This window comes from Emydura macquarii, unplaced genomic scaffold (assembly GCF_026122565.2).
Source record: "Emydura macquarii macquarii isolate MOO-44397 ecotype Brisbane River unplaced genomic scaffold, CSIRO-AGI_Emac_v2 contig_3343, whole genome shotgun sequence".
In the NCBI taxonomy this organism is placed as follows: domain Eukaryota; kingdom Metazoa; phylum Chordata; order Testudines; family Chelidae; genus Emydura; species Emydura macquarii.
The window spans coordinates 1669617-1695919 of NW_027133480.1; the positions used below are offsets into that span (position 1 = coordinate 1669617).

General features: G+C 38.4%; 1 protein-coding gene across 3 annotated transcripts in view; it reads left to right on the forward strand.

The window, feature by feature from the left end:
* Nucleotides 1–26303, forward strand: part of ZRANB1 (zinc finger RANBP2-type containing 1) — a 110519-nt gene that overhangs the window by 38625 nt on the left and 45591 nt on the right. For all 3 annotated transcript variants that reach the window (XM_067533419.1, XM_067533420.1, XM_067533418.1), the window contains exons 2-3: nt 17338–17437; nt 18257–19107. In XM_067533419.1, the coding sequence (XP_067389520.1) occupies nt 18294–19107 (814 nt within the window). In that variant the 5' untranslated portion in view covers nt 17338–17437; nt 18257–18293. The remainder of the gene's footprint in view (nt 1–17337; nt 17438–18256; nt 19108–26303) is intronic.

A 26303-nucleotide genomic window follows, 5' to 3' on the forward strand; every position in this document is an offset into this window, starting at 1 on the left:
CCTCAATGATCTAAAATTAATAGTAGTCTTTTCGTTCACTTCATTGTATTTTGAATTAGGCCCAGCAGGGTTTCTAGTAAGGTTTTGAAACTCTTACAGACTAGAGGTGGCCAATGTAATTAGCCAAAATGATTGTCTGTCACAAAAAAAAGTAATATTATAAGAGGACATAATAAAAATTGAAGAGGCTTTTTTGTGTTTCACTCATTTAAAATTAGCCTTGCAAATGAACTTTGGCTTCTGTGTGAGATTTGAGAAGAAGACTGAACACATTAATGTTTGTCGTGTACTAGAAATCCTGAAAAAATTTAACATTGCATTTGCTACATCAGACAGTAAATATTTGATTCTTTTGAAACTTTAGTACGAGTCTACCTTAGGTCCTTAACACTTATCATACATACAATGGTCAGCAAAACATTTTTAAGTAAAACTGCTATACTTTAACATCAGATCTGAAAACTGACTAGCTAGTATTCATTTGAAAATAGTAATTTATTCAGTTTGTGACATTAACAGGTTTTCAGAAGCAACAGTAAGTCTTTGGTCGAGCAAAGGAAGGCCCATGGAATTTGTTTGCTTCTATAACATGGTATCTTTTGAACACTGCAACCAATCAATGCTATAATTTTAAGGAATATTCTAGGTATCTGTGGGAAGAATGCAGGTGGATTGATTTAAATCAAAGTGATTTTAAATAATTTTAATTATGTTTTGAATTTGTACTTTTTAGGTTTTTTTTCCTGAAAAAAGGTTGTTTCTCTTTAGTTGGTGACTATTAAAATATGTTGGTTTGAAGCTAAATATCGCTTTCACTAAATTCCGTGGTACTTGCTAGCAAGGTGGGCATCCTTCTGTCTCAAGAGACCCTAGGTATGCACCAGAGGTACTGTTACCTCTCCCGGGCAGATAATATGGAGGTCCTGAGTTGCCTATGCATCAGGGCTCCCCTCTCGGCATCACTGGTAAAGTCCGGAGGAGAGGAAATACCAATATATCTGGTACCCGATCTGCTGCAGGAGTTGCCGGAAATCACAGAATCATAGAGTTGGAAGGGACCTCAGGAGGTCATCTAGTCCAACCCCCTGCTCAAAGCAGGACTAACCTCAGCTATATCATCCCAGCGAGGGTTTTGTCAAGCTGTTGCTTAAAAACCTCTAAAGATGGAGATTCCACCACCTCCCTAGGTAACCCATTCCAGTGCTTCACCACCCTCCTACTGAAAAACTTTTTCCTAATGTCCAACCTAGACCTCTCCCCCCGCAACTTGAGACCGTTGCTCCTTGTTCTCTCGTCTGCCACCACTGAGAACAGCCTAGCTCCATCCTCCCTGGAACCCCCTTTCAGGTAGTTAAAGGCTGCTATCCAATCCCCCCTCATTCTTCTCTTCTGCAGGCTAAACAAGCCTAGTTCCCTCAGCCTCTCATACGTCTTGTGCTTCAGCCCCCTAATCACTTTTGTTGCCCTCTGCTGGACTCTCTCCAACTTGTCCACATCCTTTTTGTAGTGGGGGGCCCAAAACTGGACACAATACTCCAAATGCGGCCTCACCACTGCCGAATAGAGGGGAATAATCACTTCCCGTGATCTGCTGGCAATGCTCCTACTAATGCAGCCCAATATGCTATTAGCCTTCTTGACAACCAGGGCACACTGCTGAATCATATCCAGCTTCTTATCCACTGTTACCCCCAGGTCCTTTTCTGCAGAACTGCTGCCTAGCTCATCGGTCCCCAGTCTGTAACTGTGCATGGGATTCTTCTGTCCTAAGTGCAGAACTCTGCACTTGTCCTTGTTGAACGTCATCAGATTTCTTTTGGCCCAATCCTCCAGTTTGTTTACGTCCTTCTGTATCCTATCCCTACCTTCCAGGGTATCTACCACTTCCCCCATCTTAGTGTCATCTGCAAACTTGCTGAGGATGCAATCCACCCCATCTTCCAGATCATTAATGAAGATGTTGAACAAAACTGGCCCCAGGATCGACCCCTGGGGCACTCCGCTTGTGACCGACTGCCAGCTAGACATGGAGCCATTGATCACTACTCGTTGAGCCTTATGCTCTAGCCAGTTCTCTATCCATTTTATAGTCCATTCATCCAACCCATACTTTTTTAACTTGCTGATAAGAATACTGTGAGAGACCGTATCAAAAGCTTTGCTAAAGTCAAGGTATATCACGTCCACCGCTTTCCCCATATCCACAAGATACTAAAATGTTAGTACCTGATCGCCTTAGGGGTTTCACTCCACATTTTCTGTCTGAGTTTACTCTGATGGCCTTACGTTTCCTGAATTCATCCATAAGGCAGTGGTGCTTTTCTGTCAGGAGTTGCTCCCTTAGCCTTATGCCCTCCTGGGCTACCCACAAGGCAGTGGGTTTGATAAGCCCCAGGTGGTACCATCTACTCTCATTATGGTAGCAGTCATAGCCTGACCTAACACATCTAAACACACTTATTTAAGCAATTATATGGCTTAACATGCAAAATACAGATCTGAATAAATGTATATTAGACAATGGTGAATGATGCATTTCTTCTTAACTAGCTAATTTATTTTTTTATTCATGATTTGTGTCAATCTCTATTTGGATTGAAATTCAAATTGAATTAATAATGCACCAAAACAGTATTTGAAAATTGGTAGGTCTGGGGGAGTGAGGAAGTAAGTTTAACAAAATGTTTTGTATTTAAAATAGATTTATTAAGCAAAGAAATATTATCTATCGTTAGTACTTTGAACTAAGTGTTTTTGGTTGCCACGGCCTTCAAGATATTAAAACTAATAGACATTCTTTCTCACTTAGTTTTTATTCATAGATTGGAAGTGGAAAATAAGCGTTCTTGCATTTTCATCTCCCAATCGGTTTCTTAACTTTGAATAAACTAGTCATTGAACTGAACTAGCAGAATACATTGAAATGAAGAAAATACTCTCTCTCTACTTGCAAAAGAGGCTACTGTTGTCAAAAGCTGGTTTAGAATTTTCTGGTTCTTGGTGACTCAGCTACTGACTTCAGCTAGTTTAGTGTTTTGATTTTCTTTAAAACTTGGGCTGTTAACATGTGTTGCTTCATATTTATTTAAGTTATTTGTAGTAAGTTTAGTTCTTAACAAGTTATAATTTCAAATTTAAGTATGTTTATTTTTATAAAGAAAAAAGTATTTACCTTTTAAAAAAATATTTTTTTAAATTAAAATCTTTTTTTAAATCCACACTGGCAGAACCCTATTGTTTTTCGTAAAAACTGGAAAACTAAAAGTGGGGAATGAAGGGGCACACAGACCCTTCTGTCCCCCATTTCCTCCCCTCCCATGTCAATCACAGAAATGTAGAGCTGGAAGGGACCTTGAGAAGTCATCTAGTCCAGTGTTTCTCAATGACTGGTCCATGGACTGGTGCCTGTCCCTGAGATCTCCCTGACATAGATTAGACAGTTTAGAAAGGCAGCAAGCTAGTCCATGGCATCAAAAAGGTTGAGAAACACTGTCCATCCCCTATCCCTGCACTGAGACAAAACAAATTATGCCTAGTCTCTTCCCGACAATTGTGTAACCTGTTTTTAAAAACCTCCAATGACAAGAATTTCACAACCTCCCTTGTGAACTATTCCAGTCATTAACGATCCTTGTAGTTATGACGTTTTTTCTTAATATCTAACATAAATCTCCCTGGCTGCAGGTTAAGCCAATTACTTCCTGTTCTACCTTCAGTAGACATGGAAACAATTGATTATCATCCTCTTTATAACATCCCTTAACATATTTGAAGACTATTAGGTCTCCCCTCAATCTTCTTTTCTCAAGACTAAACATGCCCAGTTTTGTAACCTTTCCTCGTAGATCAGGTTTTCTAAAACTTTTTTCATTTTTGTTGTTGCTTTGCTCTGCACTCTCTCCAGTTTGTCCACATCTTTCCTTAAGTGCCAAGAACTGGACCCAGTACACCAGCTGAACTCTCACCATGCTGAGTAGAGTGGAATAGTTATGTCCTGTGTCTTACATATGACATTCCAATATGTTTGCTTTTTTTGCAACTGCATCGCATTCTTGGCTCAAATTCATTGTAATCCCTAGATCCTTTTTAGAGGTACTACTTCCTAGCCAGTTATTCCCCATTTTGTAGTTGGCATTTGATTCCTAAGTGTAGCACTTTGCACCTGTCTTTATTGAATTACATAACAAATTTAATGGGGGGAGGGGATGAGGACACAACCCCTGGTATGTAGCAAGGGCGGGGATATTGGGAGGTGCAAAGAGCCCCTGGTATGGGTGAGATGGCGGAGGGGCAATGGGCAATATACGGAGCCCCTGGCAATGGGAGTATTGCAGTGGGTGACTGAAATAGAGGGGCATGGGAGGGTGGCACACAGGAAGCTTGGAGGAATGCAGGGAGCCCCTAGTGTATGCATTGTGCTCTTCCTAGAGAAGCAATAAAATATGCAACCCTCTAGTGTGCAGTGGACACCATTAAATCAGTTTCTGTCATCTTTGGTGATTAAATTTGTCATGACATTGGTGCTTTCTCTCATTTTTAGAATAGTGATACCACTGCAGTATATTAAATGTTTGCCTTTTATGATGCCTAGCTGCAATTAATTTATTTTGTATCCAAGTCTACATCATATGGAACCTAGTATTGCAGGATAATTTCCAGAAAAAGTACATATATTGACTAGTTTGTGTTTTTATTGCCTAAGTTTCTTTTTTTAAGACTGAATTCAGTGCTTAAAATAATTGCATTGGTAATGAGTTCTGTCATCTTTAAATTCTTCAAAATCACTTCAGTTCTGATAACTGCTACTGCAAATGAGACGTCTTTCCAGAACTTTTTGTCACATGTGATAAGAGTTTTAAGTCATGCTGCCATCCAGTTCTCTATTCCGGTGTTTTGGTTTGATGTACATCAGTGTTTCTTAACCTGGGAGTTTAGAGGGGTCGCAAGTGCAGATCTGGTATTGGGGGTGGCAAGAAAGGCAATTGCCTGGAGCCACAGGGGCGCCATGAAACTAAGTTACATGCCTCACCCCCGTGGGAGTGGGACTCAGGCTTCAGGGGTACAGTAGTTTGGAAAGGTTAAGAACCACTGATGTACATCATGTTGGAGAGGAGATATCAAAATTAAAATAGTTGGTTGTCAGAAAATCCATTACAGTTTGATGGTTTTTTTCCTGCCAATTTTCTTCTTAGCATTAGTTCTATATTAACTTTTTGAAACATTTTAAAAAATTCCCCTAATTATGTGAGTGTGTGGTTTTGGAGTTTTTCCATGCTTTCTGTCTCCAGTGATTTTAGTGGCATTGTTTCACATCACTTTCTTTTGAGACCTAGGGACTGAATGGTGTTTTCTCTGCGTATGTTAGCTATGACTGCCAGCTTTTCAATCCAGTCGAAGTGTTTTGAAATGTTGTACTATAATTGTGTTCCATCTTTGTTGAAAATAAAAATTCTTTGTAAAACTTTGTAACGGAGATTAGAAAATTGTATTTGAAAAACACTGAACTGTGATGTGGATCTTCTTTGTTTGAATCTGCTTAATGATAGTTGAGTTGGATATGTGTTTATAGCTGCCATTGCTTTTGTGTAAAGATAGAGATCTGCCTTACAAGTATGGACCCTTTTTTGTGTAGAAGCTTCAGATCTCTTTTTTTCCAATAAAACATAGAAGATCAAAACATTTCAAAGAGTTTACAAACACTAGTGAATCTCTGAGAGAGAGGTGAGAACTGTCCTCGTTTGTCAGATGAGGAAGCTGAGGCACATAGTGGTTGACTTTCCCAGAATTGCACAAGAAATCTGTGACAAGACCAGGTATCAAATAAGTATTTTTTTAACTGTGGCTGAACATAGTCTGCAGCGAGTGTGATTGGGGGAAAACTATTCATCTTGATGCTGGAAGTATGTTCAATTTCTTCTTCTGCATGGGGTTCAGTCATATTTTCTGTGTCAAATATTGAATGTGTGGGCCCAATCATCAGCTAATCTACCTTCAATTACTGTTGACAAGGGCCGGGGATAATTATTAGTATGGATATCAAACATTGTTCAAATTCTAGTGTAGACAAGGTCTTTTGATATATGGCGTGTGTTGTGGTGTTGGGAATAAATTAGGGTTAGGTTTTCTACTTAAGGCAGATAATTATTTCTATGTTTGGGTAGATGTCTATCTGAAAATGACAACTGAGAAGTCAAAGGATGACGCCTGGTTCATCTCATCCTGTATTTTGGGTCAGTGGGGTCTAAACAGAATCTGTTGTTTTGCTTAAGATCATCTGAACTGTATCTCCAGCATTATGTTTATGAGGAAACTTTGTTTTAACTTTTAGGCCATTTAAAAATTCAATACTGTTTTAAAACTAGGCAGTTGATAGTTCTATTGCATTTTACGTATTAGTGTAATAGATACTCCTTAGTTTTGTAAATTTATTCAGTATGGATTCATCATTTACTCTCTTTTGATTTGTCAGCCTGGGTGTTTTAATAGTATTCCAAATCACAATTGCTAATCACCATCTTTATGAAATGTGATTAACTGTATTATGTATCTTACCTACTTTAGTAGAAGGGTGAAATGCTTGGGAGGCTTGCTTCTTTGACCAGTGGTATTTGGAAGATTGAGTCTAGAGCAGCTTGCTCTGTGCACAGAATAGTATTACTTTGATCAGCAGGGAACCATGTTTAACCCTTTGTAAGCTGAGGGGATGTATCTAAATCAGTGACACTCAGACCTCAGTGGTTCAAAAGTCAAATTAGTGATCATTACCGAGAGCCACAGTCATGTGAATTCATTGTTTCATTTACTATAGTACTATATATTCATATTTAAACAGTATAACATGGAAAATATTTATTTTTATATATGATGTATATAAATATATAAAATTCTCACAGCAAAATGACTGACCAAATATTTTTTGATCAACTACAATTGGTTAATTAAGATTGGTTAATAACATAGATTGGTTAATAATTAAATCTCAGTGTTTTAATATCATGTGCTGCAAAGAGCCACAGGAGACACCTTAAAAAGCCATTTGTGGCTCGTGAGCCTTAGTCTGAGTATCACTGAACCAAACTGTTGTTCTGTGATATTTCGTTTTTAAAAATGGTACTCATTGAATTTAAAAAAAAAAAACCTCTGCTCATTGAAGCTAAAATCATTGTAATTCTTTCTTATAATGCCTTGTTTTTGGCAGTTGAGGGTTCTAAGTGTGCTATCTCCCTCCAATGCTGTAACACCCAATTTATCAAAATTATAACTTTATAGTTAATCCATTCCTATGTAAGTAGTAGTGTATAGTGATATTGTCTTAAGTGTTTAGACTGAAGCACTGTGACAATTTTAATGATGGACATAAATGAAAATCTATTAGTGAACAAACATGAATGTCGTCAAAATAAAACAAAAATAAAGCAGAAAAAGCATAAGGGAATCTGTGTTTGTTAACTATACTTCATTCTCTCTGAAAATTACTCAAATGATACCCAGTTGATATAATTGTTTTGTTAAGACTGTCTAGTATTGACACGTTAAATTTATTCAATAATTTTTAAAATTCTTATTGATTGATTAAGTAGAATACCGCTAGGATAACAACATGATTGATCTTGTCCTTAAGTAGTACAGGTAGTCTTTGCACCTGAAATTAGCATGTTGGAACCTTTAAATTGTCTTGCCGTCTAGAATTTTTTACAATGGACAATTTAGCATGATTAAAAAGACTGTCAAGGTTAAGTCTAAAAACTAATCTAAAGTACTTTGACAGCTCTTTTATTCCACATGAGTATCTCTTAAAGATTGTTGCATTAGCTCTGAATAATCCCTGAAATGCTTGACTTATTACTGTACAGAATAATAACAAAATAATGCACATGTTCACATTACAAGTGCATTTTAATTTCCTTGTTTACATCAAATTAGGGAATTTTCAGTTTTGCTTGAACTATGCTACTCAACTGACTACTTAAAGGAAAACTGCAGACAAAAGTAACAAGGAATACATATTTTAAATGTGTCTTGAATACAATAAGCAAAATGGAACTAGCATCCTTGATTGTAGACAAATGTAGCTCGCTAAAATTAAATAGGCAGATTTTCAAAGTTGTTAAAAGGTGATTTCTATTTTTATTTTTTTTTAAATTGCTTAATACAATAATTTATTCTGTAACAAATCTGAAAAGTCTTTCCCATTTTATTCAACAGTCAGATGCACTTCCCATATTTCAACTTATTTCTCATTATGAGATGTCTGGAATATCAACAAAATTTTAGGTTCCTGAGAAAGACAAACAGCATTGACTCAGTGAAATAGTGATCATATTTAAAAATCTAATGTCCTTATCTTTTGTGCAAACATCCTAGATTATTGAAACTGAAAATTTAAAAATAAGTTTCACTCAGTACATTGGCTTGTTGTATTCTTAGCGTGAACAATGAAAATAGCCATTTTTTAGTCTGTATCACTTTTTGGTTCTTAACACAACACTGCAGCATTGTATCATTGGACAGACTGCATAGCAGTGTATGTTCATTTTAAAAAGCCTGGTTCCAAAGAGACTAAAATACGCATATAATGTAGAAACATTATTTTGTCTTGGGTTTTGTGAAAGCTTTATCTTTACAAAACCTAAATTTTGAGCCGAATTTAACCTGACAGTGCCCCTTCGTGGTAATATGATTCTGTTTAATTTAGGCATGGGAGCCAGCTCATGGGAATACTTTCTCTCTGCTCCTCTGTATTGACTCCAGTGACTAAGATTCTCAGTGGGATGAGGATGGGAGTACTTGTTTGCTGGGGCCAGCCTCCTCACAACTGAATTCTTGTAAGGTATGCATGTATCCAAGGAGGAAAGGGGAAGGATGGGGTCTCTACGTCCTGAACTGAAGTAAATGAGCTCCTGCTTCCCACACTGCAAATAACCAGCAGTTGCTTTTGGGGATAAATGATTGCAATGTTGTCTCAAAAAGTGTGTGTGTGTGTGTGTGTGTGTGTGTGTGTGGTTGTTTTTTGTTTTTTGTTTTTTTAAAAAGCATGAAGGGATCAAATTCTACATCTGTTAAATCCTACCTTGCGGATTCCTGCATCATGAAGGATTGTGTCAACTGGCGTCAATGTAGTACAGTACAGACACAGGCAACTGCAGAGTAAGGACCAGATATGGACACTAGCTCATAGTACTTGTCCTTATTTGTTGTTCTGTAACTAATCACTCCAGCCTGCCTTATGAGGGACCTTGAGAAAGTTGACTCTAATAACTGACCTATTTTTGATACTTCCTGTAATTTATATTTTTTAAAATTGATCCTTGTTATAATATGGTGGGGATCGTGGCAAAATATCAAACTGATGGAGTGATTTGCTATAAACTAGTTGTGGAGGTTTTAATTTTATTTTCATGAAAGTTTGGCTGCAGAGGGCTGGAAGAAGTGTACAATCCTTGAGTTAGGGTAAGGCCTTTCAAGTGCGACCCTTGTGAGGGTAGATCAGTTAAACAACTACAGTTTTAGTCAGAACTTCTGCCCTACTGCAATCACTAAATTGTAATCTGCATTTTTATAGTATGTTGTATTGAATACAAGTAAGTTGCTGAAAATCTTTTTTGAATGAACAGAGCTTCACTAGTTCTCAACTTTGCTAATCTGCAGACCTGCTAATTTTCAACATTCAAAACAGCAGATTCATTTCTTCAGCATTTTAGAATGCTGTTTTCCCGGTTTGTAATAGTGGTAATGTTAAAATTTCAATTTTTTCAAGAACTGTGAGTTTTGGAAAGAGAACCTTTTATTAAATTAAGTAGGTAAATTTATTAGTACAGTGTTTGCACTGCATCTGACCGTGACACACACAATCCTGTATCATGTGGGAATGTGGGTTGTCCAGTAGCAGTACACATCTGTGTGGGATAACACAATTTATGCTGTTTTTCCAAGTTACACTTATTGCCTTCTTGAAGCAAAAGTTGTCATTTCTAGTTTTAAAATATTTTAGATGATGATGATTGTTGTAATAATGCCCAGAGACTTTAATTGGGATCATACCCTTATTGTGCATTTAAAAAATTCTGCTCTGGAAAATTCTGTCTAAGAAGGCAGTTGATATATGATGCATGGGGGGAAAGAGGTACATATATGCACTTATTATTAGTCAGCTTTTTCCATATGACCCGAAGACTTTTAATTACATTTTTCTTAATAAAAAGGTGTTTGTTTGCAAAGCTTTTATGTAAGGCCACATAAGTTTCAGTGTTCTCAAGTTTTCTTCAAAACGTCACTCAAGGAAGCAGCAGCCTTAATGAGAATTAAGTCAGTATTATTAAGAAATGACTATGTACTGAAGTGGCTAGCTACTTCATCACAAATATAGTAAGGCCCTAGCATGGTTTCCCTGACCAATATGGACAGATTTTCTGAGATCCATGTTATTGTACATTTTGGATGGTCCCTTTCACCCCATTAGTTTATAACAGCGATACTCAGACCTCAATGGTTCAGAAGCCAAATTAGGGATCAACATTACCCAAAAGAGCCATAGTAATGTGAATTCAGAGTTTCATTTACTATATATTCATATTTAAACAGTATGATGGGAAAATATTTAATTTATATACTCTCAGAGCAAAATGACTGAGCAAATGTTATTTTATGAACTACAATTGGTTAACAACATAGTAAAAGTATCCTGATTGGTTAATAATTAAATCACAAACTTTTAATACCGTATGCTGCAAAGAGCTGCAGGAGACACGTTGAAGAGCCGCTTGTGAGCCTCAGTCTGATTATCATTGGTTTATAGCACAGTTTTGTGATTTACTTCTTGGAGGAGAGGGAGGGTTCTTCAAATATTTGTACATATCCATTCCACTTCAGGTGTGTGACACTAATGCACTGCCTGTCCATGTGATGCCTATGCCCTCCAAATGCTTGTGCTGCTAGCCCAGTGTATAAATGGCTGGAGCTGACCTGGTCTCTGCCACCCTCCCCCTTTCCTTCTCATTGCAGTGGTCAGAGTGTGTGTGTGCTTGTCACTCTTTCCCTTTATTTTTTTAGAGCAGTGGTTCTCAACCTGCGTCCCAATCAGCACATATCTGCGGCCCATGTGACATCCTCTGGGCCATACAGGTAGTATATATATTGTGTGGATGCGGCCCACATAACACAGAGAGCTGCATATGCAGCCCACAATGGTAAGTAGGTTGAGAACCATTGTCTTAGAGAAGGTTACTTCTACTCTTTTTGTACATATTTAGTTGTTCATAGTGCTAGTGGTATCATTTTAGGAATTTTTGTTTTTTTTAAATATTGTTTTCTTGGCTTTAAGCTTAGTACTAGGGCATGCCTAGTACTTTAAGTGCTGTTCTGGCTATAGTAAATCCATAAATCAGCAACTCTCAATCTAGTTGTTTAAAGTATTCAGGAGTGGGCCATGTCAGACATAAGTGTTCTATCTGAAAGAGATTTAAGACCAGGACTAAGAGGTTTTGGGAAGTTTGAATTTAGCATAACCTGATGCAGGCAGCTGTGTACATCCTCAGTCACTTAGTATATGGGGGCTTGGACTCTTTCTCGAATTGCACCATTGGATGTGGCGGGTTCCCTTCAGAGAGAACCGAAGAGAAGGTGTTCTCCTTTGGTATGAAGTAAACACCAGAAGAAGTCGGACACTTAGAGCAGTGGTTCCCAACCTTTTCTCTGCCATGGCACACCTCAAGCTCCAGGGACCTCTTCTCTCTACCCTCAACTGGCGGCTGCAGGAGGGGAGCAGAGGGGCAGAGGAGCCAACATATTGTTCACACAGGAGGGGAGAAGGGAAGAGAGAGATTGAACTCTGGTTGGTTGCTCCGCCCCTGGAGAAGGTGCAGCAGAGAGGCAGATGGCCAATCAGAAGGAGGCTCCCCCCTTTGTTCTCACATGTACTTTTTCAAAAAATTCCGCAGCACACTTAATTGGGTCTGATGGCACACCGGTTGGGAAATGCTGACTTAGAGTTCCTCTAGCCAGAAGAAGCCCTCTTCCTCTTTGAGAGCCAGGTCCTCAATTGAGACTCACTGGAAGAAATCTAGTACAAAGTTTAGAGCTCAGCCTGCTCCATGTAGGTGCTCCACAGCATTTCATTCATCCTCTAGCAATCTAGAGTCATTGACTCTGGCACCTCGTTCAGTACTGTTGAGACCGACTCCATTGCGGGGACATTCTGCGTTGACTTTGTCTGCATTATATCTGTGCTTTTGTTACCTGTGACACCTGACTCTTACACAATGGCCAGTGACCTTCTTTGCCTCTCAGTCCCAGATTCCTCACTGATGCAGGAGAAAGTTCAGACATCCAACCCTGTTTCACAGGCCCTCGTGCCTGCTGCTGCTTTGGCACCCGCACTTTCTTCCCTGTCAGATTCTAGGTACGTGCAGGTGCCATTGGACTCCAGAGACTCTCTAGTGAAGCAGAGCAGGCGTATGGTACCTTGGGAAAGTCGCCGATATGTCCTCCAGTACTGACCACATCTCATTAGTCCAGGTTCCAGGACTGCACCACCTTGCCTTTCAGACTATTCTTGAGAATCAGAGATGGGATACTATGCTTCGAGGTTCTGTTACATAGGATCAAGAGCCTGTCCTCATTCTTCCTCTCGTAAGTCAAGATCTTGGTATCGTGATTCTTGTAGAAGCATTTCCAGGGCAGGATGCCTTGGGGTTGGGCCATGGCACCATACCAAGTCTAATGGTGGCCCTTTTGGAATCCATTGAGTGTTCCTCCAGACCCTCACTGGCCAGAGCATGTAGCTATTGACCACTGTCAAGGCACCATACTCTGTGTGGTACTAGACTTAGTACTTAGTTAGGTACCCAGTAAGAAGATGTTTCCTTCAGTGCCTGACCTTTCTGGTGCAGAGAGAGAGAGCAGACAGCAGAACAGACACATTACAGTGCAGCCCTTCCACAGTTCCTCCTCATCAGGTGAGGCCACTGTCTGAGTCATCCTCTCCGGTTTGTGGTGATTATGAAACATACCAGGAACTTATGGAAAAGGTAGCCATCTCTCTGAGAATTCAAGTAGAACTGGTCCAGGCTAATTCTCACAAGTTAAAGGGTATCTTACATACTATAGGACCTGCTAGAGTGGCTTTACCTATTATTGATGTTATCATGGAGCATACCAAAATCCTTTGGCAAACTCGCTCCTCTCTGACACCCACTGCCAAAAGGACTGAAGAAAGGTGCAAGTTGCCTCTCAGTGGCATGAGTACTTCTATTCACACTCAACTGCAGAATCTTTGGTGGTGACAATGGTGAATATAAAAGTAAGACAAGGACTATCTAAATCTACTCCCAAAGACACAAACAAAGAAATGGGATTTGTATGGGAGGAAGGTTTATTTGTTATTCAGAAGTAAAATTGAAAGTTGTGAACTACCAGACTGTTTGCTTGCTATGGTTATTCCAATTGGAACACCGAGCTAAAATTCCTAGACAGGTTGCCAGACCAGTCTCAGAAGAAATACGGAGCACTTATCAGTGAGGGCCATCTGGTAGAACGATCATCCTTTCAGGTTGCAGTGGATGAGGTGTTCTTTCAGCTGCTTGAGTGATGACAATGACAGTCACTATACATCATGCACCTTGGCTGCAGTCATCTGGGATTCCATCTGAAATCCAACAGACTATTGATGATTTGCCTTTTTGAACAGCTGACCCTATCCTCAGAAAAGATAGATGAAGAGCTTCATTCTCTAGAAGATTTTTTGGGCAACCCTAAAGTCTTTGGCATTTATATTCTAGGCCCACAGAGAAAACTCTTCTTCCCTCAAATCCAGGATTGGTATTAGTGTTACCCTGTTACACAGCCAGATCAATTGAGGAAACACCATAATTGTCAAGGAAGGAGTCCACCTCGTCTTCCTCCACCTTCTGCTAACTCTGTGGCATCTGAACTGTCTATAACTCCTTGGTTAAGGCCGGCGAACCCATGATTTTAACTTCTTGTCTATTTGGCAGCAGGTTGTCCCACTTCCTAAGTAAGTGCTTGGCCCCGCATCACATCAGATCAGTGGGTTCTAAGCATGGGGGAACTGGGATGCACTTGCAGCTTGTATCTATGTGACTCAGCATGCCAGACCTCACTTCAGAATCATGCAGAAATGGTTGAAATCTGTCCCTCTTGTCATTTGCTGGACATGCTGACTCATGGACCAGCAAGTGTGTTGTCATCCCTGGACTGGTGGATGGATCCTGCCAGTGTATGCGGTAGGGTTCCTTTGACCCAACTGTGCCCTCCATTATTCTAGTCATGGATGATTCATCTGTTGGTTGCGGAGCTCATGTAGGGAACTTTGATTCCTCCACTTCATTGTTTTGGGAGCTTTGAGCTATTCAACTGGCCTGTCAAGTTACTTTGTCACATCAAAGGTTGTTAAGTGCTGGTGCCCGCAGACAACAAAATTGGAATGTTTTATCTAAAGAAGCAGGGAGGTTCTAGGTCACACTTCCTTTGCCAAGAAGGAATAAACCTCTGGTCTTCCTGCATCAGGAATAAGATGATGCTCAAAGCATCTCACTTTCCTAGATCTCAGAACTGCCTAGCATACTATTTCTGCAGATCATTTGGCAGAGATCACAAGTCATCACTCATACCTGACGGAGCAAAGTCTATTTTTCAGATTTTGGGAATGCCACCTGACAGAAGAAGAAATGTCCTCAGTTCTTGTCAAGAATATGTCACAGCCCGGGAGGGCAACTGTTCTGGAAGTGGAAACTTTTATATGCTTTCCTCTCTCATCCCTATGATGCTGAGAGTTTTGAGCAAGTTGATAGGATTATACAATTCTAATTTTTATAGCACTGTCCTGGCCTGGTCAGCATTGGTTCTCAACAGATCTGAGCCTTTTGATTCAGGATCTTATAATGCTCCCTCAGGTCCTGGAATTAGTTTTGCAGAATCACAAGCGTTCCAACCCTCTCAGCCTGTACCTGTCTGCTTGGATGCCCAGTGGTTAACTCCATAGGAAGCTGTCTGTTCTGTTGGAGTTGGAAATCTTCTTTTAAATAGCAGGAAACCTTCCATTTCCTGAGGTAGGTATACCTGGTGGAAGAGGTTCCCAGTGTGGTTCCATCAGAAAGATACCTTTTCTTCACCAGCTCCCATTCAGCTTATTGTGGATTACCTGCTTCGCTTAAAAGACAAAGGATTTTGCAAGTTCACTGAGAGTACGCCTAGCAGATATCTCCACATTGCATCCTTCTGTAGAGGGAAGATGTATCTTTTTCCAACCCTATGATTGTTAGGTACTTGAAAGGTTTGGAGAGGTTCTTTCCATCTTTTTGAAACCACACCATCCTGGGATCTGAGTTTGATTCTTTTGATTTTTAATGAAGTCCATTTTTGAACTTATGACTAGTTTGGGTTGGTTTTTTTTTTTCTTTTCTGTCAATGAAGGTAATATTCCTGGTAGCTGTCATTTTGACTGGGGGCTTTGATGGCTGACCCTGTTATCTTATAAAGATAGTTGTTTGTGTCCACACTCCAAATTTCTTACCAAATTGGTATAGACTTTTAATCTCAAGCAAACTATATATTTACCAATCTTTTTTTTGGGGCCTCACTTTCACAAAGCTTGGAGAAACACTCAATGTCATAGTTTGGATTTTCTCAGGGTGCTAGCCTTTCACCTGGACGGGTCTAAAGAGTTGCACATATGTCTGCAGTTTTGTCTCCTTTGCTGACAGGATGAAGGGACAGCCTGTCATTTTATAATGGATCTGTTTCTGGAACTCCTTCAGTGTTTTGTCTGTGCTATGATATTACTAATGTTCCACTGCCTCAAAGAGTTTTAGCGCATGATATAATATCACAAGCAGCATTAGTTGTCCTCTTCTTTTCTTTTTTTTTTTTTTAAAAGGTCGTGACATTTGCATGGTTATGACTTGGTTGGTTCATACCTTCACTGTTCATTATGTTGTCTCCCAGACCTTAAGAAGCTATGCTAGGTTTGGGGAAAGTGGTATTGCAGTCTTTGTTTAGATAGACTCGATACCCTTCTCCATCTGGAACTGCTTGTAAGTCACCTAAATTGGAATGGGTGAGTGCAAGCATTTGAAGGAAAAAATGGTTACATACCTGTTGTTTTTTGAGATGTGTGGCATGTGTTTATTCTGTGACCCACCCTCCATTCCCTCTTCATCAGAGGCACAACTAATACTGGCCTCCATCATGAAGAAACTGAGGGAGTAAGGTGGTGGCTCTGTACCTTTGTACCCTCAACTAGCAACATGAGTGTACAGAGGGCACAGGTGGTGCTCTGATAGGTGTCATTATGGGAAAAAGTTCTCTGCTTCAGTTTACTGGCACGTGCACAGACCTAAAGTGGAATTGATATGTGCATCACTTCTCGAGAGACAACAGTTACCGAACAGGCACGACATCAGTTTTTTGCAGTCAAAAGCTGGTCAGGGAGGGAGATGGTGCTAGAACCACTGTATGGTAATAGTTTTTAAGTGCTAACAGGCTTACCTTCAAACTGTACTAGACTGAGTGCCTTGGCAGTCATTTATGAATAACTAACCGATTCAAACAGGTTTTGATACGTATCTCTATGGCAGATAACTGAGGCACAGAAATGCTGCCTAGGTAGATTAAAATGTTTTGAAAGTGTTTCAGTGAGAAATACGGTACCTGCATAATTTTACTTTCTAAATATAGAATAGACACAAGCTAACATAGTGATACCTTTTGAGTCTAAATGGGTGTGATATGCTTTTGAGTTAAAAGCCAGCGTATAACTTTCCCCCATCATCTGTACAGGAAAATAGCAGTATCATGGAAATATGAAAACTAACAGTTGAACTGACACACTGAGTGTGTGTTGAGGAGGATATACTTTTGAAAACGGTGCATAACTTGCTATTCATCAAGTAAAACCAACTTTGTCCATAATGCAGGGAATGGGGAAAAAATGCATTTCTCCTCTACGGATTGTAAAATCAAAACCGTTTAATATTAGACTTTGACTTAGTTGAGTTCTTAATTGAGGTAGAGACATTCATAGACATTCTGATGTAAGATCAAAGTTTGTGTGAATTTAGCTCTGTTACTACAATTAACACTAATGAAAATGGAACAGCTAAATGTCTGTATGTTGCACTGTGGCTTGTTCTTTCTAAAAATTGATCCAGTGGCAAACTTATTTTAGACATGCGAAGTATGCATTAAACTCAGAGTAGGTCATGACTGAATTTAAACAAGCAACCAGGGATTAGAATGGGAGTGTCATACAAAGCACTACTTTTCTGGTTACTCACATCCAGTGTGAGGCCTTAATTGAAACTGTTTTCATCTTCTTTCCAGGGATAGTTGTCACATAGTGTCATCCATCCCATTTTGCAGTCTGAGGAGGACAAGGTCTGAGCCAGCATGGAAACAGAATCTCCTCTTCATTAGAAGAAAAGTAAGTTTTTTTGTTTTTGTTTTTGTTTTTGTTTGTTTGTTTTTTTTAATTTGGTGTAGTGTGGAAATCTGGATTGTAGAGTTAACAGTACATACCTTAAAAAGCCTGCCAACAAGCATAGCTTCTGCACTGGCATTCTTCTGATTTTTCTAATAACTGATATTGACCTGAACAATGTTAAACAAATACAGATAGGTTTTAAACACCTTATGTATACTCTTAAACCAAACTCAGCACACTATTTAGTGCATGCCACCATCACAAAACTAACTACTTGGCTGGGGCAACAGAGTAAAGCAAACCCATGCCATTCTAGCTTTATATGTCAACATATTTAACCCTTGAAATGGGGGACTCTGGACAGCTTAAATGCTACCTTTTCTATATTGTTGTACTCATACTGGCTTTCTTGTCTGATTCCTTTAGCTGTTTTTAGCCCACTTCCCTACTTCTTTCCCCTCCTTTCACCATCCTTTATCATTCCAGTGTTCTCTTCATACTGTGGAAGAGGAGCTAAGTAAAGATGCATCCTTCAGAAGGCTATGAAGCAGTGAACAATATTCCATCTTTGGAATCTGTTTGTGAAGTTTTCAGTTTAAATTGAAGGAGAGCCTGAAACCTGCAGGCCACTCCCACTTTGATTTCCTCTTGGGAAATACCTATTCCTGCATTTAACCAAAAAAAAAAAAAAAAAAAAAAAAAAAAGTTACTTGATAATTTATCAGGATGTTTGCTTTTAAAGTATTTTATCCTTTTAATAAAACTTATGGTATACTATGCAACCATTATGTGCTAATAATGTCTTCTAATCATTTATAGCTTTTTGCCCAACACAATTTACTTCAAGAAGTGCACGATGACAGAACGTGGAATTAAATGGGCTTGTGAGTATTGTACATACGAAAATTGGCCATCTGCAATTAAGTGTACCATGTGCCGTGCTCAGAGACCTAGTGGAACAATTATTACGGAAGATCCATTCAAAAGTGGTTCAAGTGAAGTTGGTAGAGATTGGGATCCTACAAGCATTGAAGGAGGAATCAGCCCTTTGATATGTCCGGATTCTAGTGCAAGACCAAGGGTTAAATCATCTTACAGTATGGAAAATGCAAATAAATGGTCATGCCACATGTGCACATACTTGAACTGGCCACGAGCGATAAGATGTACTCAGTGCTTGTCCCAGCGTAGGACCAGGAGCCCCACAGAATCTCCTCAGTCTTCAGGGTCTGGTTCAAGATCAGTCCCTTTTTCTGTTGATCCTTGTGAAGAATACAATGATAGAAATAAACTGAACACAAAGGCACAGCACTGGACTTGTTCTGTATGTACATATGAGAACTGGGCTAAGGCCAGGAAATGTGTGGTATGTGATCACCCCAGACCTAACAACATTGAGACAATAGAACTGGCAGAGACAGAAGAGGCTTCTTCAATCATAAATGAGCAAGACAGAGCTCGCTGGAGGGGAAGCTGCAGTAGTGGTAATAGCCAAAGAAAATCTCCACCTACAACCAAACGTGAATCTGAAATGAAAATGGACTTCCAAAGAATTGAATTGGCTGGAGCTGTTGGCAGCAAGGAGGAACTTGAAGTTGACTTCAAAAAACTAAAACAAATAAAAAACAGAATGAAAAAGACTGATTGGTTATTTCTAAATGCTTGTGTGGGTAAGTCTATCTCCACATTATATTTTGTTAGTATATGCGGGGAATGGAAAGTAAAAAAACAGAAACAAAACAAAAAAACTTAAGGTATAAACAAGCTCTCAACATGCAGTTTTGTAACAATAATATAATTTCACTTCACAACTGCACTTAAAAAGGGAACTAAATGTTGCAGTTCCTGAAATAACATTTAGTGCGTGGGGAAGTATCAGCAAACTTGACAGAATTTGACAAGTTCTTTTGAAAGATAAATAGAGCCATTTATGACTAGTTTCATGAGCTCTTCTAACTTTATGGGAACTGATTGATAAAACCAGATTCTGCAGTTATTCTATAAATATATTATCTTAAAAAAAAATAAATCAAAGAACCAACTTGTATACACAATAGTGTGAAAAATGCTGTACCTGGTTATTTAAAATTGTTACTCTGTTCACTGTTACAAGATGTGACAGTAGAATCACCAGCTGTAGTTTGGGAATATTTTGTAAACAGTGTAGGGTTTATATCAGCACAAGACACTCAGTCAGATGTTAAAAATAACACAAAAATATGTAGCTCCAAGAAACTGCATGCATAATACTGACCTTGAAAATCTTGTTAAGATGAGTATCATGTTGTAAATATTACGAGCTTTCTGAAAGTGCTTTATGTACCCAACTGACTTCAGAAATTCAAATACCAATTTTGTTTTGTATTTTAGTGCTTTCCTAAGAAAATTCTGGATAATGCTCCCAATGCTGTTAAAGAACAGAGACATGAGAGCAGGGTTTTCTCCAGTTATTGACCTTGTGAGTTAATTTTTGTGATGTAAATGCCCAGAAGCAGAAATTTTGAGGCTTATGCATACAAGCAGGTTAAATGCTTGAAATTTACAACGATTTTTAGAGTAGGACACTTCTTTTGAAATTCTAGCTCTACCAATGTTTCAGTCTCGTATCATTCCTTGATATGTCATGAAGCGACTTTATTGCACTTGGCTACCATTGTTCAAGAACGAATTTGTGAAACAGCATTATGTAATCTATTTGACTTCAAGTAAATTTTCTTATTGTGTATATGGACTTGCATTTCAGTGAGCTAAAAGATATAGTGCTCTCCTTTTGATGGGTAAAAGTGTTCCATGCATAGTCTTCAAGCTTTTATGTCCTCCTTTTGAAAGGAGGCAGATTCCTCCCTCATATTCTTTCAAATGATGGTGGCCATTACAACAAATAGGAGCCATGATTTTTTTCCCCATAGTCGCTTCTTTTCACATCCCTCAAATTTCTTCCTCAAATGGAACAGGTAAAAGATTGCACATGAGGGGCATGCTAGAAAAGAGTTGTTAAGATTGTTTGCCATATGGATGTCCACTTCACATTTTAATGCAATCTTATTAGATGTCAGGTCAGTGAAACAGGATATTTTTTCCCCTTTGTGATGTCTGAAAGATAGAAAAAATTACCTCTGGGCTACTTTGTAGTATTTGTATCTTCCTTATATTCTGAGACTTGAAATATTAAATACTTAAAAAGCTTGTGTTCCAGAATAGTGATAACTGGTGTAAAACTGCAAAAACATGTATAGAACATCCTGTGTATACACTAGTTTGTATAAGGCAATAGTAATTTGCTTGTTTCTTGAATTACTTAAATATGAATGTATTTGGAAGGTGCCTTGTTTTAATAAGGTCCTTAGTAAGGGATCAGAGTGATTAAAACATCAGATTTACTCTAATAGACACATTAAGTAAACATGAAGCTTTAAAAGCTTCCTGGAGAATCCAGAATGCCAATTGTGAGTAGCATGTGCTGAACTTTGCAGGTCTCATGATGGAAGATTTCATGGATTTTCCCCTGTGATACTTCTTTAAAGGTAATACCTTCATATTGAGACCAATAGTTACTATTATCTCTTGCAATTTAAAAAAAGTTGCATTTTATGTATTTTGTATTTAATCTCGTATATAGAACATTTGAAAATGCTAATATAAAGCTTATTTTATCCAGAGACAACCACATCTTAAAGATGCAGATAATGATTACTGATAAAATATCACACTTCTACTTCTCTTGCAGCTCAGCTCAGTTCAATTCTAATTCTTTAGCACTTATGTATGAAGGACTCTGGGTATCTGAGCAAATTTAATGAAGGGCTTGTCTATATTAGGAAAGTTGCACCAGTTTAAATCAATTTAAAATCTCTAGTTAAACTAGTGCAAACTCCTAATGTAATTGCACTTAAACAAGTTTAACCCTTACTTAACTTATCAATGGAAGATAATTTACTTATCAAATGAAGCAAAACTAATTTGAGAGGTAAATTGATTTAAGTGCACTTGTGTTAGAGGTTTGCACCTATTTAACTAGATCAATTTACTTAAACTAGTGCAACTGTTCTGATTTAGACTTTTTTTAACCAAAGTTTTACAAAAATAGGGCAGTGGCCTAGAAATACAATTTTTGATCGAAGTTTAAGTGTGCAAGAAGGAAACCCATTTTTTTCCCCTTTTGCTGGTCACGTTTATTGTCCTGTGTACCAACAACACTGTCTGAGGTTCTCAAAGGGCTTGAAAATGATAAGTAATGACTCTGATTTTATAGATGAGGAAATGTAAGGCACACAAGCTGTGACAGTTGGGAAGAGAGCCCTATCCTCCCAACTTCATTGCTCTACCCTAGCTTTCTAGATAATGTAAATCTGAATGCTGGAGAGACAACACTATACATAAAAAGATTTACACCTCAATATGGGGAATGTATTGTGTTTGTATATAGGGGCAATGAACCCCAGAGGCACATGTTCTTGATACAATGATCCTCAAGACTATCTTGGGAAGAGGCAGCAGTTTTAATCTTGCTGATTTTTGTTGTTGTTGCAACAGTACCTACAATCATAAAAATCTGAAAGAATTTTTAAAATTTAATTTGACTATTCATATAATCACTTCACACCATAATTTCTGTGAAAAAATGTTAAGATATTACTGTTTGATGCTATAACTAATTTTGAGAGCAGGCTGTGTTTATCGATCACTGTATTGATGTGTAGGACACAGATTCTTACCTTCTCGCCTTTTTCCTTAACATTTTATAATAATTATACTTGCTGGCTACTGCTATTGAATTTTGAAAAATATGAGTGAAGGTTTTTCTGCTTGTAGGATATATGTTATGTAATAAGTTATGTACAATTCTGCAGCATTTCTTGTAGAATTGAATGTTGTCATTAAATACTCCTGGGGGAATTCTGTACCAAAAAGTTAAGTTCTGCACACAATATTTTAAAATTCTGCATGTTTTATTTGTCAAAATAACACAATATAATCATGCCAGTTTAAATTATTTTGGTAATTTATTTCTAAATACCGGTTATCAAATATGTCTCTAACGATACAGACAAAAAAGATTCTGGAAATATTTTTGGCAAATAGATTCCTTAATAGGCATTTTAATACAGAACTTTGAATAATTTATTTAAACTACAATACAGAAACTCGTTTCCTAAACCCCTCAGAAGCAGTACAAAGGCTTGGGAAAGTTGGGGGGTAACAGAGAAGCTGAGGGAAAGGGAAGTAATTGCTGGGAAGGAGCCTGGTGTGAACTTGGAGGGTTGTTGGGTATGGGTCGGAGAAGTATGGAACAGATTTTTCGGGGGAGGGATTGTTAGGAAGTTCAGGAACGTCCCTGATGCAGACCAGGGTTACCCCTAGTCTCTCCCATTCAGTCAGGTACATCTGCCCCTGTCCCAGTGTGTCCCTGCATCCCCACGCAGCCACCCCCTGCCCCCATGTGTCCCTGCATCACTTGCCCCCATGTGTCTGTGCACCACCACTCCCATTTAGCCCCTGGCTCAATGCTGTCACCCCACTAGCTCCTGTGCTCCTGCCCCAGTCTGTCCCTCCACCCCACTAGCCTTTCTGAACCAGTCAGTGACTTCCCCCCAGCAGCCCTATGTGGTTTACTCTGTCCGTCCCCCCCATATCCCATGCCTCCTCAACTGACCCTGCAGGCAAGGCGTTGTGAGGAAAGCAACCTCTTCCCCTCCCTCTCTGTGGCTGACTGAGCAGGCTGTCTTCTCTTCTGGAGCCCTGGCAGCCACTGGTGGGTGAAAGGTGTAATTGCAGCACCTTCTTGGCAGAATGTATTTTCTGGCGGGGGAAGACATGAATTCTGCTCATGTGCAGGGTGCAGAATTCCCTCAGGAGTAATTAAATAGTCCAATATAGTAAGCAACATATTGGTGTATTGACTTTGTGAAGACCTTTGTGATTAATGAAACTACTTGGAAGATAAAAGTTTAAAACAGGGATAATCCCAGAAAACTAATATTCAGTAGCCTGTAGCATAGTTCAAAATATTTATCTGACCTTACCCTCCTAAAGACGAAGAATAAGTTTGATTCTGGGACTTGATGCCTCATCCTTATAACACATTTTCAATCCTCGTTAGAACTGCAAATCTGTCAAGTGATCAAGCTCTGTAGTTAGAATATTCTGTATTTTTGAGTACAACTAGTTCATGCTTGTTCTACATTAAATTATATACATGTGTTTGCTTTTCTGGTATTTTCTACAAGGGAATCAATTAATGTTGCTGTACATTCCAGCTTGGCAGACCAGCTACTCCCTTTGGTCTGAACTGAGAAAATGTGAGGGGATATATATTAAAAATATATATATATATATTGGGCAGACTTCTGTGCGTCTTGAAAGCTATTGAAGAAAATGTTTGCCCAGCATACACATAACATGTTTAAATGTGACTTAGCGTCTTCTTACCTTTACTCAAGTTTGGCCTAAATTGTCTTCCCATAATGTAATGTATCGTGGTGGAGTCAGTGATTAAAACACTTCACAAACATGGAGTATGAGAGCTTTGGTAAAGATAGACTTACTTATAATGGAAAGTTGCTATCTATATCTCGATAGCACAAGTGACAACTTGAATTAAGAGTCATGCTACAAAATGCCAATATCTTAAAAGTATTCTAATTTGATTAGGTAATAAAATAATGAAAAATACATTTTTTATCACTATTTGTCTTTAGACCTTTAGACAAATTTAAAAATCAAACAAGAAGGTTAAAATGTAACTTTTTTCTTGTACAACTTTAGAAATATGCCTGGTATTTTTAAAATTTTTATGCTTAAGTATATCTCTCTCCAAAGCCAAACCTTCATTAATGTTCACTTTCTATCACAACCCCATCTCAATTCTCCAATGTGTAGCTAAGCTTTCCATTCCAAAGAACACTTGTGACAGAAAATACGACAATGACCTTTTACCAAAAATTACCTTTTGGTTTTGCCCATGTTGTAGCTTGCTCTTTCTGATGCTTTTTTGTCAGCTTTAGTGGCATTAGTCTTTTTTTTTTTTTTTTAAACTTTCCCTTTTCCTTATGCCTAGCAGAGAAATTAATAGGCTGGCATATTTTTGTAAGTAAATGTGGGCAGATTTCCAGTAATGGATATTGGCTCACTGTTACTTGCACTTCTAGTTCAATCCTGTAAGTGGTCTACAATCATAATGAGACAAATAGTGATAAAAGAATGTATTTTTCATTATTTTATTACCTAGTCAAATTAGAATACTTGAAAGATATTTGCATTTTATAGCACGACTCTTTAATTCAAGTTGTCACTTATGGTATAGATAGATAGTTCTCAACTTACAATGGAAAGTTGCTAATAAGCAACAGCTTTATCACTTGTTAAACAACTGTTGTTACAGTTGATTGCTCCATGATACTTTCCTTTTGCCTATTAAGTGGGGTATGAAAGTTTTAAATGCAAGCAACTAAGAGTACATTTCTTATGCACAACCAGAATATTTAGACTAATCTGTAATAAATCTTGTTTAAATGGATAGTTCATTCCTAGTGTGCTTGCATATGTCTCTGGTTAGTTTTGCTTCATCCCTGAGTTTATTATGGAGGTTATTGGCTGTCTTGTTTCTTCTTCCCCACTAGGATTTTTAGAAATTGTGGTGTATGTATCTAAGCATTCATAAAATTGGCATGCTTCCCTTGGAAAAATGCAACAAATATGGTATCTTGGAGGTGCTGAGAAGAACTATGTGAGAAAGGAGTATATTCTGTTGTGTTGCAGAGCCTGCCTTTTTTCTTTTAATGTTGGGAAAAAGGATTGGCTAGTTGTAGTTATCTGGGGCAGCAGGATGATTAATATATTGAATGTATCAAGCCAAACAAAGTGGGAGAAACATATTTAATTATGTGTTGCTTTGTAAGCAGTGTGTGTACTCAAGCATAATTTCTTTACTTTGTATAACTCTATTGCATGTCTTTTGGAGTAGATGGGATTCTGTGGTACCCTAAAGCCCATTTTGGTGGCGAGCTGTATTGGATTTTTTGGTAAAACTTAAATCCTGAGATGCATTTTTATTTTGTGCCAAATGACAATTATTTTAAAAGTTTATAGTGATGTTTAATATTAAAAAGAATGGAATAAAGTGGCAGGTTAAAAATGGGACTGATTGGTGCGTGACAGTTTTCAGTCTGAAATGTCTTGTGAACCTGTTTATGCTCTTCTTTTCCCTGGAACTTTCTTCAGAGATGGTCTCCTTGACTTGCTGTAAGACATGAGACATGCTATGTGGAGCATACATGGGTCTGCAACGGTAGTCTTGTAAAGATGGTGTAATTATGGTGAACGGGCTACCATGGGAAGTGGTAGAACTTTCTAGAAGTTATGCTTTATTGGGTTTATTGGGTTCTCTACGGGGTAACTGGGTAATTTAATGGTCTGTGATATACAGCAGTTCAAACCAGAGGATCTTATGATCACTTCTGGGCTTAACTATGAATATGTAGCATCTTGTCACTATTATTGGTAGGGCTGGTAGCACTGCTTATTAATAGAGTTTCCCAACACATTCCCTGTTCTTGGTTGCTTATAACTCTCCCCAAACATTAACTCATTGGCTAAAATTTTCCATGCCTGCTGCATGCTCATTTGTTTTTTTAAAATTTCAGCTAAAGTGGTTCAGCTGTTTCTAAGATCAAGGCTAGGAAAAAATTGTTGTGCCCATTTTAATTCTGACAACCTTTTCTGTGAGAAATTCTAATGCCCTGCCTTGGAGTAGGAACTCAAAATTTGGCAGAGGGTAGTTTTTGTGTCAGGAATGTGCCTTTTGCTGTTTTTGTGAAAATCTGCCTAAATTTGGATAAGTAGAAATCTTTTGAAAAACTGCAGTTTG